Source organism: Pieris brassicae, chromosome Z (assembly GCF_905147105.1).
Source record: "Pieris brassicae chromosome Z, ilPieBrab1.1, whole genome shotgun sequence".
Taxonomy (NCBI): domain Eukaryota; kingdom Metazoa; phylum Arthropoda; class Insecta; order Lepidoptera; family Pieridae; genus Pieris; species Pieris brassicae.
The window spans coordinates 11511353-11530469 of record NC_059680.1 but is presented as its reverse complement, the minus strand read 5'-3'; the positions used below and the strand labels follow the sequence as shown (position 1 = coordinate 11530469).

At 32.4% G+C, this 19117-nt stretch overlaps 1 protein-coding gene across 1 annotated transcript; it reads right to left on the bottom strand.

The window, feature by feature from the left end:
- Window positions 1-542: 542 nt before the first annotated feature.
- LOC123718855 (nuclear receptor subfamily 2 group E member 1-like) lies at window positions 543-7628 on the bottom strand. The gene is made up of 7 exons (XM_045675789.1): window positions 7513-7628; window positions 6281-6396; window positions 3719-4096; window positions 3001-3129; window positions 1874-2221; window positions 1465-1611; window positions 543-938 (listed from the first exon to the last, which is right to left on the bottom strand). Exons 1-7 carry the CDS (start codon window positions 7626-7628, stop codon window positions 712-714), a joined length of 1461 nt encoding a protein of 486 aa, XP_045531745.1. The 3' UTR covers window positions 543-711.
- Between the last annotated feature and the right edge of the window lie 11489 nt (window positions 7629-19117).

Sequence of the window (19117 nt, the reverse complement as noted above, 5' to 3'; positions counted from 1 at the left end):
TTCTTTTTGGCAAGAAAATACTATTGAAGCCAAGCCTCGTATTGATAAACATTGTTATATTTTTATATAACACAATTCCGCAATTTGTGTTAAAATAATTTAAACGTAAACTTGACAGTTGTTTACAAGCATGGTAGGTCACATGGACTGTCACGTCATCTTGTTTTAGAGAAGCATGTTGGCGTATATTTACATTTAATTAGAGTTTTCAAAGCCAAAATAACAATATGGTTACGTTCTAGTCACTAATAATTTATCTGTAATTTGTCAAATAGTCTGTAACAATTTAGTGTTACCTTTTCTGTCTCTTCCGGCATGTCAAAGTGTTAATATGACGGCTCAAAGGATGTCAAATTACGATATTTTACATTTAATGAAATTGCACCATTTACTAAGGGATAAAGACTACTTACACGATAATTCAAAGTACATATACAGAATACTATTTTTCAACACCAGCGGAGGGGATATCACGATACGCCATCAGTAATAATAATTTTTTTTTTTCTTACAAAGGAAATTATTTTTAAATTGGTTCAAATCTGTATTGATTATCATGGAAAATGTAAGAAGTTGGTTAAATTAACCAACTGATGATATTGTACTTCTTTAAAATAATCTTGATTCTCCAGCATACGGTGATGGTTTTTAAAAATTCGTAGAAATCCTCAAGGCCTAAAAGCCTATACAGCACATCAAAACTTAATTGATTCATATTGCTGTATATGTAAAAATGCGAATGAGCATTGTCTGGATATCACTGATCGTGGTAGACGAAAAAAGAAGATATTCTAAGAAGTTCTCGTTCGCAAGTAGACATATATTAGGTAGTAGTATCATGAGTTTTCCGAGACGACAACTGTCTTTGCTTAAACAGTGCTTCTGAAGATGGGTCAGAGCTTGCTCCTGAAGAAGTTCAGCGTTAGGTATAGAGCAATCTGTAAATTAAGACTTTAGTATAAAATTTAATTAAATAATAGATGTTACAAAATTCTAAGTTGTATAAAAATTTTATAAAAATTCGTATAAAAAAAATCAATAGCGCTAGAACCTTTTTAGGTCTGGGCCTCAGATCTCTGTATCTGTTTCATGATCATTTGTTAATTTAATAGGCAAGTAGGTGATCAGCCTTCTGTGCCTGACGCACGCCGTCGACTTTTTGGGTCTACGGCAAGCCGGTTTCCTCTCGACGTTTTCCTTCACCGTTCGAGCGAGTGTTAAATGAACACATAGAAAGTAAATACATTGGATCGAACTTACGACCTCAGGGATGAAAGTCGCATGTTAAAGCCTAGTGCGAGCAGATGCTCACTGCTCGTACATGTAGATAAATATATAATATATTTTCTTGAGTTCTATTCGAACCTTAGTCGGTAATAAGTATAAAAATCAACGAAATCTTGTTAATTGTACATAGAATCTTAACTAGCGCAACAATTGCACCTGTAAGAACGTAGAAAATACCTGCTCGAAAAAGAAGTGCCGATTTTAGACAGTCATAGTCCAGCTTATCCAGTCGGCTTCGCATTATTTTCTTTAACAAGAAAGTTATCTTCTTGATTTCTTCTTTAATGTTTGACCTTTTTGCAAGCATTGTTGGTGATATGTGATCTAAAAATATATTATAGTGTTTTGTGTGCATAACTAACACTAATCAAATCCGAGATGAAGCGTGCAATTTGACTTAGATACTTCCTTTTAATGTTAGTTGAATCTAACAAAAGCAGAGAAGCATATATCATAAATTAATTAAATTTGTTAAATTGTTTATTTTTATATCTTCAGACAAATTCGCTATCAAAGTTTTAAAAGATTGATGGACTCTAAATCTCGCTCTAAATGGCCGTCTCCCTTTGATTAACTAGTCACTTACCTTCATCAAAAGAGAAGGAATATTGAGCGGCGGTTAATATAAAAAGCTCTTTCCAATTACATAGTAGAAGACATGTCTGCTCCTTGAAGGACATTTGTCGGAACGGTGAAATACTATGGAGCCATTTGATAGTTGCAACTAGGAGTTCTGCTGCCGGTGCATACATGTCTTCTGTGTTTATATCGAACGAACAAATAGGTCCGTATGTAGCGAAACTTTTTACTGTACTCTCAGCTTGTCTTACGGTTTTCTCGTCTGTGATTAATTTTTTATCTGTGTCCACTTTTTGATCATTATGTCCTTTGTCTTGTCGTTCGAAATTTTGTGCGGTGTTCTGTTGATTTCCTTCTGTTAAAATTCTATCGTTAGTGCTATACTGATGAATGTCAAATATATATTAGGACTAAGCTTTTTAATTAAAAGATTATTTATAAGAAATGAGACAAATTTGCTATCGTTAAATCGCTGCAGTCAGGATGTTTTTTTTATGAATAAGAATAATATTTTAAGTGATTTTTAAATTGGGTAAAATTCGAGTGCATGAATTCCAATATTGAACAATATTCTCGAGTGTCACACAATAAGTAACCTAAATATTGTTGAATATTCATTTAGCACACAGCACGTAAATAAATGAAAATTATTTTTATAATTAAATGTGTTTATGAATATGTTTCACGCATTGTTATGGTCGACATTTAACGAAATAAATCATGAAGTTTGTGCATAAGCATAAAATATAAAATTCGCATCAGTATAACAGTCGCAATTATTATATATGATCCTACTTATAGTATATATGTCGTAATATAATTTAAACTGTGATTGTTCAAGTGGCACGCTGCATGCATACGATCCTCCGGCGATATGTTTAAGCTAGAATGTTTAGTATCAAATAATTTTGCGACAGATTAACAATTCTATTTTCAATTGAAATACACATATAAACAATTCCGGAATATATATAGTACGTGTAAATAGCCTTATTCAATAAGTCTAAAATGGGGCCATGTACTTATTATTAAATATTATGTAAATAGTTTTGACTTGCCATATACTTTAGTATCTGAAATTAACACAATAAGACTCTTAGTTCCTTCGAATTAATATTCAAACGAAGAACATACCCGAAATAGGATTTAATTCATTCTTTCTTGCTTCCTCTGAACTTGACACTTCATCTTCTTTGATTTTATCTGTCTTTAAATCAGTTTTATCGGATTTGTTGTAAAATGTCCCCAGCGGTGATTCTAAATTAAATAACGTTTAAACAAAATTATACTAAGAATAATAATTATTATGTTATTTCTTCATATCTAACGAACTAAAAAGCTTGTGTGTTATAGAGCCTCAGCGGTAAGTATGACTACTATACGTTAAAAAATGTTGATTGTGACATACGAGTGTCATACATAGTTTTTTTATATAACAGGAGGTAAACTGGCAGGAAGCTCATCTGAAGTTAAGTGATACGACCATCCTTCTGGAAAGGAACGTGCATTTCCGGACTTTATAAGTCTCGATACACCTTAAGTAATAATGCGTCGCTCGACTTTGTAAGGCTACGTGTCCGAACTAGTGCTGTCGTTTTTCAATAATATACAACACTCTGAATATATAACCATAGAAAAAACATAAACAATGTAATATTTAAAAATTAACTAATGGTTATACGCCCTATAAAAAGCTAGCGAAAAAAAATTTTTTTGTGTCCGATATTTTATTAATCGTGGAAGGTTATAACATCATATACTGACCGAATAAATCCAAACCCAAAGCTCAGGTATAAATCAAGTTAAAGACCCGAAGTTTTACAGTTATTACATGTAGCGTTCAAATACTCACTCTGCATAGATTCCAAAGTGTGTAGACATTCTGTCATAGCAGGGGGATAGAAAATATTGTTCGATAAGTATCCGGGATGTGACACGGAGTAGTGGAAGGTTTCTGGGAATATGGGTAGCTTAAAAGGACTTACAGGTGTCAATGGAGGTGTGACAAGTGAAGTTAGAGGCACATCCGGGAGTCCGTCAAGTTTCGAGAAATCTTGGAATGAATGCAGAAATTGCATTCGCCGTTCGGGTAATGTGTAAGGGAAATGGGGGTATGGTGACGCGAGAGTGGAACTCGATAATGTTTGTCGCGAGAAACCGTAGCCGAGTTTTTGTAGTGTCTGATGCTGTTGGTCGGTTATCGGCCTCGGAGCACGTTCATGTTGGACAGCTGAAATTAATTGAAATTGAAAATCTGATCATCAACAACGCTTTCCTTCGCCTTCGATTTTGGGTCGCAACATTTTGCCACTGTTTAATTATCTTTTAGTCAGCCTTTTCCGTCCGAAGCTATTATTAGCCAGGAGTCAGAACTCCGGGCAAGCGAATAGAAAGAAAGTCCATTGGTGGCGTGGGTATAAAGAAGAAAACTGGTTGGTTGCTCACAACTCCCCTCAAGACGGACATGGAAGGCCAACTGTAAGTCCTGTATTGTTTTTAATTTATTCTACATCACTATGACAAATAATATTGGGTACAGTAAGGCATACCACAGAGGCTTTTTTGCAGTTAATTAAATAATATAAATAGGTACGAATTAAGAGAAAATTAGGTATACTTTAAAAAATTATATATAGCTGCCAAGGAGTATTTACAACATGACATTTGATCTTACTACTGATGTACAAATGTCAAAATGTATAGACATACACTCTACTATTTATGGTAAAAACAGAATAGTTTCCCGCCTAATGGATACCACTCAGGCGTCAGATGCAGCTATGTTTATTTTCTTGCCAATTGATTGCGACGCGCGAAACGCGAGCTTCTCTAAGATGGAAATACACGTTTAATTGTGTGATTTGAACAAATATTTATAACATTAGTTTATTTTTGTAGGGCAATACTTAAAACAACATTAACGTAAACGTATTCTATGATTTAGATAATGGCCGCGGAAATACCCGTTTATACGGAAACACTGATTCAGTATAATTGCACTCTTTTAAAAATAGTACTATTTCTTTCTATTATATTGCGTTTAAACTGCGATAAAAGAAGACAGACGTTAGTTTTTATGAATAAGGGGGAAAAGGTTAGGTATGAATAGTACGCGAAATCGGATAGCTACCACTATGGAAAAGTAACCATACATTTAGCATAACTCAAACGCGCTAATTCGAAGGATTTAGAAGGAAATCGAACTATACATCATAGAAATGCAAGTTGCCATTTTCACAACATCTTCGGGGCGGTCATTTAGTATATAGAGTTGTCGAGAGTTATTTAAGTTATAGGAACGGACACATTCCTTGCTCCACAATCGTCTTGGTCGAATACTTTACTTTTGGTTAGATATATAGATAATAGTTTCGATGGTACGAATACAATATTAAATATGATTATTAAAAAATATTTGTAAGGACATGGCCCGGAGTACCTGGATCATAACAAACAACTAAACTATGTATTAATTATTATATGATTATGGAGGCGCAGGACGTCATTTTGACATTAGACATTGCACAAAATAGATACATTGATATATTATATTGAAAAAATCCTGTTTCAAATCAACACCAACACAACGCCCCAACGGATCATGGGCATGATTTCCCTACAAACTACTAGATGTCTCTATATAAAGATGTATATAGAAGTATTGTATAAAAACTGTTTTCATAAATTCCAAGATTGACGGAACGATGTATGATAGGGAAAAAAAGAATAGACAAAATAAAGTTCGTTCGTGGTTTTCGTTTATTCGTAGGTGGCCTTTGCCAATAAAGGGCATACGGAAGGGCAATGATACCAAAAATATTGAAATAGAAACGTGTTTAAAAGTAAAAGTATCTGAATTAAAACGCTTTTATTCCTATTATTGGTAAACAAAAGTGAAAAATGTAACGAAAAGTTATGGTATAGTTTTCACACAATTAAAAGTTAAGAAAATGTAAATGGAATGTATATGTCATTTTTCTAGTACCGGCGTGTGAACTACAGGCTGGCGCTGATAGTAGGGTAAATGCCCCTGATTTTTTCTCGCCTTGTGTACCGCAAATACTTGAGCATCTAATGGAAAAGACATGCTGAGGAACCCTGAATAAATACTTTATTACGACAAGTGCTCGGTCGTGTACATTCAATTTCTGCGTGATTTTATTTGGCGATCATAACACCTAAATGGAGTGTGTGGAGGCGTCTCTAATGCTGTGATAAAACAATATTATTTATAATTAGTTATAAAGTTAGTTTCGCTTATTATATAAATCAAGCAACCATAGTAAGAAATGTGTATGAACATTGTACACAAATAAATATTGAAAATAGTAAATTTAAATCATCAGGAACATATAGAATAATATCTAGGCTCAGTATCAACCTTAATATCTTAATAATGTGTCAACTAGCTTACCATCTTTCTTCATATTGACGCGGAGGCATTTTGAGAAGCGACACGCTTGGCATTGGTTTCTTCGATTGACATCCACCACGCATCGGCCGGTCTCTTTGCAAACGTAGTCTAAATTTCTACAACCACGAAGAATTCCTTTATTTAATAGATATAGGTCGCTATTATATATAATGCAGTCCAAAGTTAAATCTCATACCGGTATTAGAAACTCTACATCTCCATTAAAATAGGCTCAGCCGTTTCGTTACTACAATAACTATTGTATTGGTCTCGTCTTGAAAGCGTTTTACATTTTAAATTCTTTTATAAAAAATGGAAACTAAAAAGTACATTGTACATAATAACCGATGAATAATATTGTACGATTTTTTCGCAAGTCCGAATAATGTTTGTGGCATTATTTTTAAAAGATGGCGCGAGGCGCTTCCTACGCTACGGACGAGGCTACAGAAACGCTACGCCCTTGCTACGCCGTACTAAAATGACTTTCTATTACATATAAACATGACTCAAAATATTATCTAGATTTACAAAGTGTTTTGTAAAGTGCAAATTCAATTTCCAAAATACTATCTACAAATCACATTATGTCTTGGCCTTGACATTTTAATTGATTTACTAGTTTTGTATAAGTCAGATCCAGTGGAATTATATGAAAAATAATAAGCGACGTCAAACTAAAATAGTTTTATATTATGTTATATGATTGCACTGTTTTACAATTTATTTACATGTAGTATCAAAAATACTATAATTCATCACTATCAAACTACAATCATCATTCCAAATTCATAAATTTCTAGTTATTTCCGTCCACTCGTTTGAAAATTCAGTTTTATTTCTAACTTAACTTATATACTTAGAATTAAATGTAAGTTGATTAAGTACATAACAATTATATTTTAATATTAATAAAAAATAACGGAGTATCATTATAAGTATTTTATACACAACATCGTAGTATCATTTATAAAATTAATTTCATTATTAGTATACCTACAGATATTTAAAATAATAATATCCATGTAATTAAACTCAGAAGACAAATTTAAAAACATATATTAAAAAAGAGAAAAATTAATTAATGTACGGAAAACACTACATAAACATTGACAGTAGGTAGGTATCAATAACCATTGTAACAAAAGATGGCACAGACTGATGCATTTGGAAAATATAATGTGCTAAATAAATATAAGCCAAACCTGCTGTTATTTTTGAACTTCACTCACCGTCGTATGCTTCGTTTGAAGAACCCTCTGCAGCCATCACAGGAAGGAACCCCGTAGTGTTTGCCTGAAGCTTTATCTCCACAAACACGGCAAAGTATCTCTGGTTTTGACTCCATTGCCAGCTATAAAATATTGATTTTAAATCCTCTTTGAATATGAAAGCGGTTCTATTTATCTTTATTTTTCGTGTCCACACCGGACACTCTTTTTTCAAACTATACCATTATTTTTACAATAACGTTCATAAGTATACGTTATATATTTTTTAATTTGATATTTTAAATTATAATTAAATCAGTCAATCTGTGGTTTATGGTTTATGAGGTCACTAATATTATTTTTGATCACGATTTAAAAAAAACTGTTTATGACACGTTACTATATTAGGTTAGGCTACTTTAAAGGGGTCAGGGGGGCCACAGGGACCAAAATTTAAACATTTGTTTTTAATTTATATTTTTAGTATTACTATGTAGGCTAAGAATGTTGTAAATATTGTAGATTAAAGTTGTGGATATAAATCGATTATAATATTTAATATAATTATATTAATAAAATATTAAAGAATAATTCAACATCATTTGTATATTACCGTAGAGTATTGAAAATGCGTAAGCTTTTTCAACAATGGTTCAATCAATTTGCAATAACTTTGAAAGGAATGTGTTGCGTCATCTCGAAAGAATATTAGTAATCAATTGATAAAATTCAAATAAGGGATGTCATAATGTCACCTTCGAAGGGGTTTGGATGAGTTTTTGATAGATTTTGTTACCGCATCGTTGGCATCGACAGCTGCGGTTTTAAAATATCATTTGCCGCTACATTACCATAATATATAAAGTAGAAAATGGTCACCTAACTTCATGAGATTATAACTAACAGATATCTATCAACTTAGGCTAGGGTCTGAGATGGTGGAGATTATGACTGAACGACAACCTTAACAGAACAATCAATCAGATTGTCGAGCCTCAATTATCACAGACCCTGTCCAAGTCCTGTCAGGAATTATCGGCTCGAGCATTGAGTGCTTTAAAGCGAGCTACACTTAATATTTGAAAAGGTTTTTGTCATAATGCAATGCTCATTTTGGTTTGGTATATTAAGTAGTAGTTCATGCATTTTTTCCTTAGTATTCTCGTGTAGGTTTGTTAGGGATATGTTCACTAACGATTGTTGAGGATTAATGTAATAAATATGCATTATTATAAGTAAATACAAAGATTTGTCATAGAGTCAAACGAAGTTCAGACAGGTTGCTTTTGGTCTACTTTATAATGATACCATGTTCATATAATAACGCCTCTATGAACAGCAGTGAAAATTAATATTAAATTTAGAGGTTCGACTTATAAGACACAAAAGTTCACAAAGGCTGGTCATACATTTGTCCATAAAATGAATCACGATATAAACTAAACAGTATATAATAAAATATATGGTCAAGAGCTATACTTAGCTAACGGTTATTTAGATTCATACTAAAACCACAAACACATACAGCTCAATCAGACCATATTTTCGGGAATTAACTGTCATGTGCTTTTAATTTGACCTCATGTCAAATGTTTGGGGACGACAAATTAAAATCAACTTTATGAATTTGTAATACAGTCTATTATTGTATGTGGCAGGAAGTAAATTATGAACAAGTGATACCATTCCCACGGGGCTCGTGCCGGGTTTGACTTTAGTATTAAATTATGACTAAAGATGGTGACGAAATATTGATAATCATATTCAGCCCTCGGTGCTTTGTTTATAACATTATGTTAAATAAATAAAACTATTTATGTCCAACACAAGAGTATACATTATTTACAATATTCATAACCTACGTAGTAATAATATTAATAATTAAAAAGAGAAAGTTAAAACAAATTTTAGATTAGATAGTAGTAGATTATATGTTATTGTTTTTTATAATACTATAATTAAAATATTTAACAAAATTTTTTATATAATTCTGGCCTTCCTCTTGATTTCTGAAACCCGCCATTAAAAAAGTTTTCCCCCTACAAGAGAACAAAGGTGTCCGGCCGCTTTCCGTCGTCTCTAGGGAATAATTTTTTTTTTTTTAAGAATAGTTATCATTTTGACTTTCTCTCTCTTCAGTCTGATGTCTGAACATTGTGGTCAGATAGGATACATCAGGAGGGACTATCTTATTCCACCAGTGTTTATCCAGTGCCTCTAAGTTACAGTGATAAGTTTTGAGGACTATAAGTCTTAATCTTGATTCCAACTGGTTAGGAAACAGCCACATAATCTTTGGCCTTCTGTGGTACCAACCACGATCAGTATCTCCAAGTTCTCATTGCCTCCGCGTAATTTGCTTATACATTAAATATTTGTAAAAATCAAGCAATTTATAAAGAACTCGGAGCTATATGATGAGATATTTTTTAAAATAAGTTTGAGATATTTTTTATAAGATATAATATCCTTCAAATAGGCTTGAGTATATAATCCGAAATCGGATACGAAATTTGATCCTCCATATTAATTTAAAAGTGGTTAGGCACAGGAGTCACGTGTGATCATTAAACCTGCTTTACAAGTGCAAACAATTTAACATAATACAGAACTTTGGGTCACACGTGCTAAACAAATAGCGGGGAAGCATATTGTGTAGGGTTGTCTAATATTGTATAATTTTTAACTGTTCGATATTGTAGTAGTTAAATATCGTATCTACATACGGCTAAAATCACTGTGTGATACCCTAAAAATATACAACTTCTTAACCATAGCCAATGGACATGGGGGTTGGCAGTCAGTGGTTGCACTGTTCGAAGATCCTTAGAAATTAACATGCTAGAGCCACAAATATACCAGAATTACACCCAATAGGAATAAAGTATCAATTTTGGGTGTACATTATTGTATCTATAAATGTGCTTTAAAAGCTTACTTTTTTTCTTAAAATAATAATCACGTAAGATTATGACCGCTTTGTATAAATGAAAAAATAATAACACTGTATATTTGTGGGTTGGAAATAAATATTTATATATATATATATATATAAATACTGCTAACATGCTACAGAATCGACACCTGACAGCCCTATAGTATGATGACAATGTTTTTGATTTAAATCAATTAGGGTTGATCTGACACCATACCATTAAAATACATTGTAATTTAAATGCAGTATACAATTCGATTCGGTTGATAAAGATGACTACGATAGTTATATTTTGCTAGCTTAGTTGATCACATCCTCTAATAGATTTCCGGCGAACCTTCGGCTTGGTAAGCACGGAGAACCAACCTTATTAAACAAAAGCCTTTCGAAAGAGAGGAAGAGGGAACTCTGCCACAGAATTGCCAAATATGTCAGTAAGATGAATAGCACAACAGCTCATAAATATCATAAGGATGATTCCGGAGTATTTGTCGCCCGGGCCCGGCCTGTCCAATCGCGTGTCTAATAACTTTTAGGGGTACTATGAAAAAAAAAATGCAATGTTATATGTATACCGCCAAATTTGAAAATGGAACTGCTTTTCTATGAAACGTATTTCAGGATATAATCCAATTCAACCAAGGTTTAAGTGTACTTCATTGTGAACGGCTTACAAAGGTAGTCTAAGTTATAATCGATCCATTATGTCAGTGAAATGTCAAATGACCACATGTTTTGACAACGTGACTCGCGTGACTAGAGCACAATTATACCGTATGGCGAAGAAACAGCGATTATATGTGAATGATAAATGATGTGTGATTGCTGTTATGAACCTCCAAATACTTTAATTATTGGCTATGACCTGTCTTCGAAAACAATACAAAATGGACTAAAAATAATACAATATCATATACTCTTCTGTTATGTCGTCATATATAAATGTTAGTGGCTGGTTCGATTTTGATTTGTTATATTTGTTGGAAGAAAATTGTAAATACTGTATATTTGATTGTTTGGTTTAGGTTTCAATAAATAATTTAATTTACCGATTTAGCTGCAAAACATTTTTTTTAGAAAAAGCTAAGCTTTGACAACATTTTATAGAAAATATGTAGGTGATGCAAAGGTCATCTAGTTTTAAATAATTATCTCTCTCTGTTGACAAGTTATTTGTTATTTATGTATTTGATTAAATATAATTGTACTATTCTAGTTTTGCAAATTTGTAATTCTTAAAAAATATAATCAAATGGATGATCCAAGGCCTTTATATTGTTTTTCTTAGACTTGGACCACCTAACAATCTTGTCGTGTTACAGATTGGCTGAACTTAATTGATGATTTAATGAAACGAAGTAAATATTGATATAATACTAACTCTAACTGATTGACAGAATAATCTGGAATGATTTGACATTTGTTTTAATTAATTAATTTGTTTATTTGGTTGTATATTTAAATAGCTTTATATATTTTAATTAGTTTCGACAAAATAAATTTCTGTTTAACTGCTTGTTGTAAACCAACATTTTCAATTCTTTTTTATTACTGATAATAATCTACATTTTTATAACCTAAAATACGCCAATATCGTTTCAAAATATTTATTAAAAACGTTCTTCAATTTGAGGGGAGATTTTGCCGGGTAAACATGTTTGACATTTACTACAGTAAATACATTAACATTTTGTTTTGGAAATTTTTATTCAGGACGGAGACAAATACAACTAATTAAAAAGCATGAAAATCCGTCCAGCCGTTCTCGAGATATAAGTATTCGATCAAACCCGACTTTGTTTTATATATTAATATTATATTTAAAAAAATATTATTTATTATTATTAATTATTACTAAACGAAGGCTTTGGGGAGACAACATTAACTAGTCTGGGCATAAATCTTTAACAATTTTTATTCTGTTTTTCAACTTTTAATTATGTATTTTGAAGACCTTATATTATTTTATAAACTTCTTTCGACTTCGCGCCATTTCACATATTTTTTAGTGTTCATTATCAAATTACAATATGGAATGGGGTGTTAAAGAAAATAGGATTGCAGTGAGCCGACGGACATATACCAGACATTTCAAAAGCTTGGTATCAGCCGTATGTTCGTATATCGAACTATCAACACATACAACAAGGCTTCATCTGTCGAAGACCAGAAAACATCGGGGCAAGCGCGTGCTGTTAGAACTACAAAGACGGTTATGCTCTTAGAGCCCGAATTCGTCGAAACCCCATTAGGAAGCAAAAAATCTTGTGGGGAGATATGAAGATACCCTGTCGCGTATTATAAAACAAGACCTGAAGACCGGTGCTCATCGTCGATATACAGGACATGCCCTACATCAATCTTTACAATTAGATAGAGAGTGGATCGATGAAAACGCCTTCTACCGCGATAAGCAGGTGAAAAGCCCAGAAATATCCTCCGATTAAACAACACTACAATAAGTGGACGGAATGGTACAACGTGGTCATCAACCTGCGTCAGTGATGGTTTGATGGGGTGTGTCTCATCATGGAGTCACAACTACATTTTTGTGAAACACAGTCTTGCATCATGTTGTGAAACCTCTCAGCAATACACTTTTTTTAAATATATACAGGAATTTCTAGCAGGATTCTGTACCTGGTCACAAGGCACGAACTACCCAAGCCTGGCTTGAAGCCAACGTTCCGGACATAAGAGCTAAAGACTTGCCCTCATCTAGCCCAGACCACGACCCTTTAGACTTCAATTTATGGTCAGTTTTAGAGGACATTGCCTACAAACAATACGGAGACATTCAGTCTCTTAAAAATCTTTGGAGCAAGTAGGGGCGAAATTACCCTTGGAAACAGTGCGTAAATCCATATATTCGTGACCAAACATTAAAAGCCTGTATAAAAGCCAAAGGTGGCCATTTCGAATAGATTATTTTATTTTTTAATAATATTACATTACTTCATTAAAAAAATGCATTTTAATTTGTAACAGAACTTATGGCTGGACTAGGTATTCACAGCTTATGAGAGATATCATTTGATCTATCTAATTATTTAAGTAAAACAGAATCTTTATAAAAAATAATAGGTAGGTACACCAATGTTAGTCAACTATGCAATAACCAGAAACAAATATAACAAACAAACAATAACATTCTTTCAGTTCTCCATAATCATGTATTAACAATTTTAAGCCAACGAAGATGTATAATTTTCTAATATTAGGAAAATCTATAATTGTATTATAAAAAGGTAAAATTCCTATTATCAAATATTGTTCTTAATCACTTAAAAATCGTACACGTCATTGAAGTGATTTAAATCACTAGTGAATATTGCTTGGCTGTTCCAGAAGAAAGAGCCGGTTATCTTACCGGCCATGTTTCGTCCATAGATATAAATCGAGACCAAAATCGATCAATATCTTGTAACAAACTCAAATAGCTTTGTAAAATTTTCAGTCTCCTTTGTTTTTGTGCGTCAAACATTTAGAGAATTGTTTTTTAGTTATCTAGGTACGTTTGAACGCGTTAAATTAAAACTACCGAACGTATCCCAGAGGAAGGCTTAGGTTTATACGCCAAGTTATGGTTATTTGTACATTAACTGAAATATCATATTATTGTTAAAAATGCCGCAAATAATTTTAACAAATCCACGCGGGTTTGGCAGAAAGCAAACTTATTTATTTATTATTTCACACTTCGTTGCCTTATACAAAAAAATACATTAAAAATAAACAGGTTACATAAGTAATTAGGCAACGGGCGGCCTTACAAGCGATTTTTCCAGGCAATCCTAAATGGAACAATAAAAAAACACCTACAGAGGCTAAAGTACAGTATTATTCCGCTAATTAATGATAATTCTTGTATTTAGTTTACAAAAACTGAAATGGGATAAAAGTGTAAAATATTATACACTTTTCTCTATCTTGACTCAATCAAATATCTCATCTTACATAAACTATAAAATAACACATTACATAAACGGGCTTGAAATAAATATATGAGTTTGTTTAAAACATATTTGCAGCCTCAATAAATTTTATGAATACTAAGGGAGGTGAACCGTTTCGACTGTGTTGTTGTTGCACTGATATGTATAAATTATGACGTCAAGTTTTGTTCCAGATAAGTCATTAATTCGATACGTACGCTTTAAAATATAGCACGAGAGTCGCGTTCTAGACGACTAATTATTCTAATAGTCAAAGTATGAAATCGGAATTAATATACATGGCGTTCGGTTTGATTTTTTATTTTAGCCGGCAAAATCCTTTAATTTTGCGTTTGTTGAGTTAATACGTATTTTATATCCTTGAGTTTTTAATTATTATACATTTTATAGTAGGTAATATAAAGTCACGAAGCTATTTAGTCTGCTTCAAGCAATTTTTTACAGCTTATTTTTAATTGAAGTGTACAAAATAAAAGGACTCACCTTACTTCGCGACGTTCCACTTTGCTATCACGTCCGGTTTTGAGCAGGGCGGGTTAAGCTCAGGGTAGCGATTCTAGGGGCGGTTCTATTCCGAACACAGCACCCTCATTGGCCGCGTTTAGTAGGCGTTATAATAGAATGTGACGATTGACTTTCGACCCATACATCCTTCAACTTTCCGATTGCGTAAGTTAACAACATTTTCTTCGTTCAATTTTATGAAGCCTACAATGCGATGTGCCTATGTAATGTAAAACTAGATAAGAAAAATATTCTTTATTAACATATAAAGAATTACTGTATCGGTAAGTTTATTAACGATCTTAAAGCCTATGTTATCTAATTATTACATGCACAACAAATACTTACGAAGTAATCCATTCAATTAAATAGGAATTGAATGGATTAGTTCGTTCGTTAAATCCCTATGTAAGCAGTGATTTTTTTAGCAGTTAGCCATTTAAGGCTTTTGTGATTAATGCTCTAAGGGAGCCTTCAAGTATTACGTCACGCAATTTTTAATACTAACACTGAAAGATAATAAATAATACACGATTTCATAGTGCTATAATATTGCTTTAGTAGAATGAAAAATAAGATTAAGACTGCGATTCTCAGTAAGTCGTGGCTGATACTAAAATAGAAAACATATCGAGGAACACAACACTGTGTGGAGGTACAGCTTGATTACCTAACAACCTACTATAAAATAAAAAGCCTGTCGAGAATTTGTCATAGGTTTTACTGGGGCGATATGAAAATTTTACTAGGTAATAATAAAACAAAGCGCTATTACACTTGGCTTTGGGCTCAGATTTCCATGTGTCCAAGAGCGTAATGAGAGTATGTGCGTGACATGCTTGTGTTTTTGGTGTTAAGTCGGTTTCCTCATGATGGTCTAGTGGTGCACAGCCAGTGATCGAATTTACGCAGTCGGACGCACTGCCATATTATTATATTACGTACCAGTTACCGGAAATTCAAGCGAATTTCTTTTTTATTACTTACTTTTAAATATACCTGTTTTTAAATTTTAAGCGTATCGTTAGAGTTTAACATATTTTCTGCTGACGTTCATATGTCTACTTGGTTACCTGTATGAATAGTTATTTTGAATTTGTTGAAGAAACTGCTCTGTATACGCTTACTGAATACATGAAATATATTGAAAGATATTTATTAACTTAAAATGTGTTCATTTGCTTTGAGTAGTCACCTTAGGTTAGATTATAGATAGTAGCGTTTAAATTTCTAGAATAAAACCACATTAAAATTAATAAAAATCTACGAAATTTTTATATTCAACCAATTACAAAAAGGATCGTCTATTTAACGTATATGTGGGTGATGTTCAGTATATTCTAAATACTCTAACTTAGGGAAAAGTTCAAACTACATCAAATTTAGTTAAATATTTCCGAATCTCTGGATTGTAAAATAAATATTTTAAATTTCACTTTTCAGTTGGCAGGTATTTGTATTGCTATATGAGCCTGGATTAAGGATATAAAATAAAACGACAATTTCATTGGAACCTATTTATTACCAGTTCCCATTTTTATAAAACAGAATGTACTAACCTATGTATTATACGATGTGCATCAAATGCGTATGACGTAACCGCGATATAAATATATTAACAACTTTAATAAACAAACCACTACACAAATAACATTATTCAAACTAATTTGTGCCTTTATTAACACTATACAAATCAACAGGGTGTAGCTAAGGCTGATGTAAACGAATATATGTCAATATTCACTCCAATGATATTCCGTCGACTGCATACCAAATGTAGTCTGAAGTAATTAATCATATTGCAGTCTGTGCTACGAAGAACCATGACCTGACGTACCTATATCTATGCGCATGTGTATATATGAGTGATCAATATGTATATACAATATACATCTACACGTGTACATGTATATGCACATGCGTGATCAATATTATGTATATATATATATATATATGTACAAATATGTATATAAATCTACATATTTGGGTATATATTTGGTATTTGGGCATTAATATATATGTAAGGTTAGTTGAGATTACGGATTGATAAAAAGCTGCCTTTGTCAAATGTCTAAGTTCTAGCACAAAGTCGTGGGTTCGTTTAACATAGGCAAACTTTAATACTTGTCTGGTCACCTTTTTAAATGGAATTTTTGTAATTCAGGAAGTATTACTTACCTTTGTAACAAAAAACTGATTTTTCCATACTTTTAATCTTAATAGACACCAAACATCTAACATTTATTATGAGTGATTATATGTTTTAACGTTAACATCAACCTTAACTACTTATTTCTATAAAGGCCAGCCAGCAACGACACAAGAACGTAAAAACAATCATTATGACAAAAATTCAATACAATTTCAGAATGTCAACATTTACCATTATATATAATAACATAAATAATTTTACTGTACTCTTTGTCTCATTGTTTACGCTGATATGAAAACGATAAAAGGTAGCAAGAACTTTTCTTTATATTTATTATTATTAGGATTAAAATACTCTCTGACGCCATTCACCTGGCTGGATGTGTCCACAGCGGTGTTGGTGCTGCCATAACGGCGCCCAGTGAGCCGATCGGAAGGAAGGTTAAAAGAACTTTCCATATAAATCTTTTTACAAATCCTAATTATAGTCACTATATAGTGAGGTTTGTGTACAATCAGTACCAATGTATTAGGCCTGAATCGACGAAAAATAATCAATGAAGAATAATAGAGACGCAACAAATACGGAGTCGGAAAAACTGTGCAAACTTCAACGGTCAGAAAGAATATTTTTGACGAGTGGAAAAGTAGAGACAAAAATATTACACCGCCTGAAACTTTACGACTGGGTTGGATCAAAATTAAACAATAATTTGGCAGTAGTTAATTTCAATTATAAATATTATTGATGCATAACAGCATTCTTATATAACAGCAAAAACTCAGAAATTTGATGTCTAAAACTATTTGGACCTAACCGTGGGCTCTCAATAGGGCCATAGTTGCAATATTTAAATTGTTACAACTCCATTAATCCATTCATTTCATGACTTGATCACTTTAGTAACAAATAATTCATATTTAATCATTCCAATGTAATAAATAAACTTAATATATATTTTATAAGTTTCTGTTTGTTCCCTAACAATTTGGGTTAGAAGGGAGAAATAGGCTTGTAACCTATTTGCCTCATGTATATTATTTCGTGTTACGATAGAACTGTCCAAGCCTTAAAGTCTCTTTTCACCACAGCGTTTGACGGTAAGAGACGAAAGAGTACATACACAAAGATTTTATAAAGTGGTTAGTCTGGAAGACATCGCTTAACAATGCCCGTCAAATAAATTTGCTGGTTTTGCTACGGAATTAATAAATACCTTAAGATTGTCATCCGTTTCAAAATCATCATACAGGATTCACAAGATTTCACAATAACGAAAAACAAGGGCCAAGTTGAAAACATATTTCGCTTTCAATCCGGTTATGTATTTTGCTTTTTATATCTCTATTATCATATATGACTTATGCATTACCCGCAATAACATCAAAACAAAAACATCCAAACATTGCACAACCAATCAATTTATACAATAATAACCTTCAAAGTATTGTAATGTAAAATTTACATGAATTTATTATGATATTTCAAAATAACATCTTTTGTTTCCAAGAAATTCTTCCCAGTTTTATGGTACCTTCTGATATCTTAGCTCAGTTATAATTGGCCTAGATAATGCACACGGCAATAGGCAATACCGAAGACTCTGGGTTGAGTTAAAACAAAGTATCTAGTTGCCTTAGATTAAAGTAAATGTAGAGTTGTTTATTACAGTTGACTTTAACCAGCATGCTACAGAAATAACCTTGGCCCTTGTGTATGCGCAAATAATTTAAATACTGAGATAAAAAACAAAGAATAACGTCGTATGGTCTGGCCTTGGAATAAATACATTTTAAAACTACGTGCCGTAAACATTATTTCCATATATGGAATAAAACTGTAAATAAAACAATTTATAGGCAAGTGTAACTTAGCTGGCAATGTGTACAATAAGATTATAATACGTCACGAATAATTGTACATATTATGTAATGAAAATATAATATATACTACATACCACAAGGCATCTAATTAATGTTATTACGCAAATTATAGCAATCGCCCAAATGTAAAATTGTGCAAACGATCGAAAGCTAAGATATGTATCACTTTGTAGACAGAATGTCTACAGTACTAAAA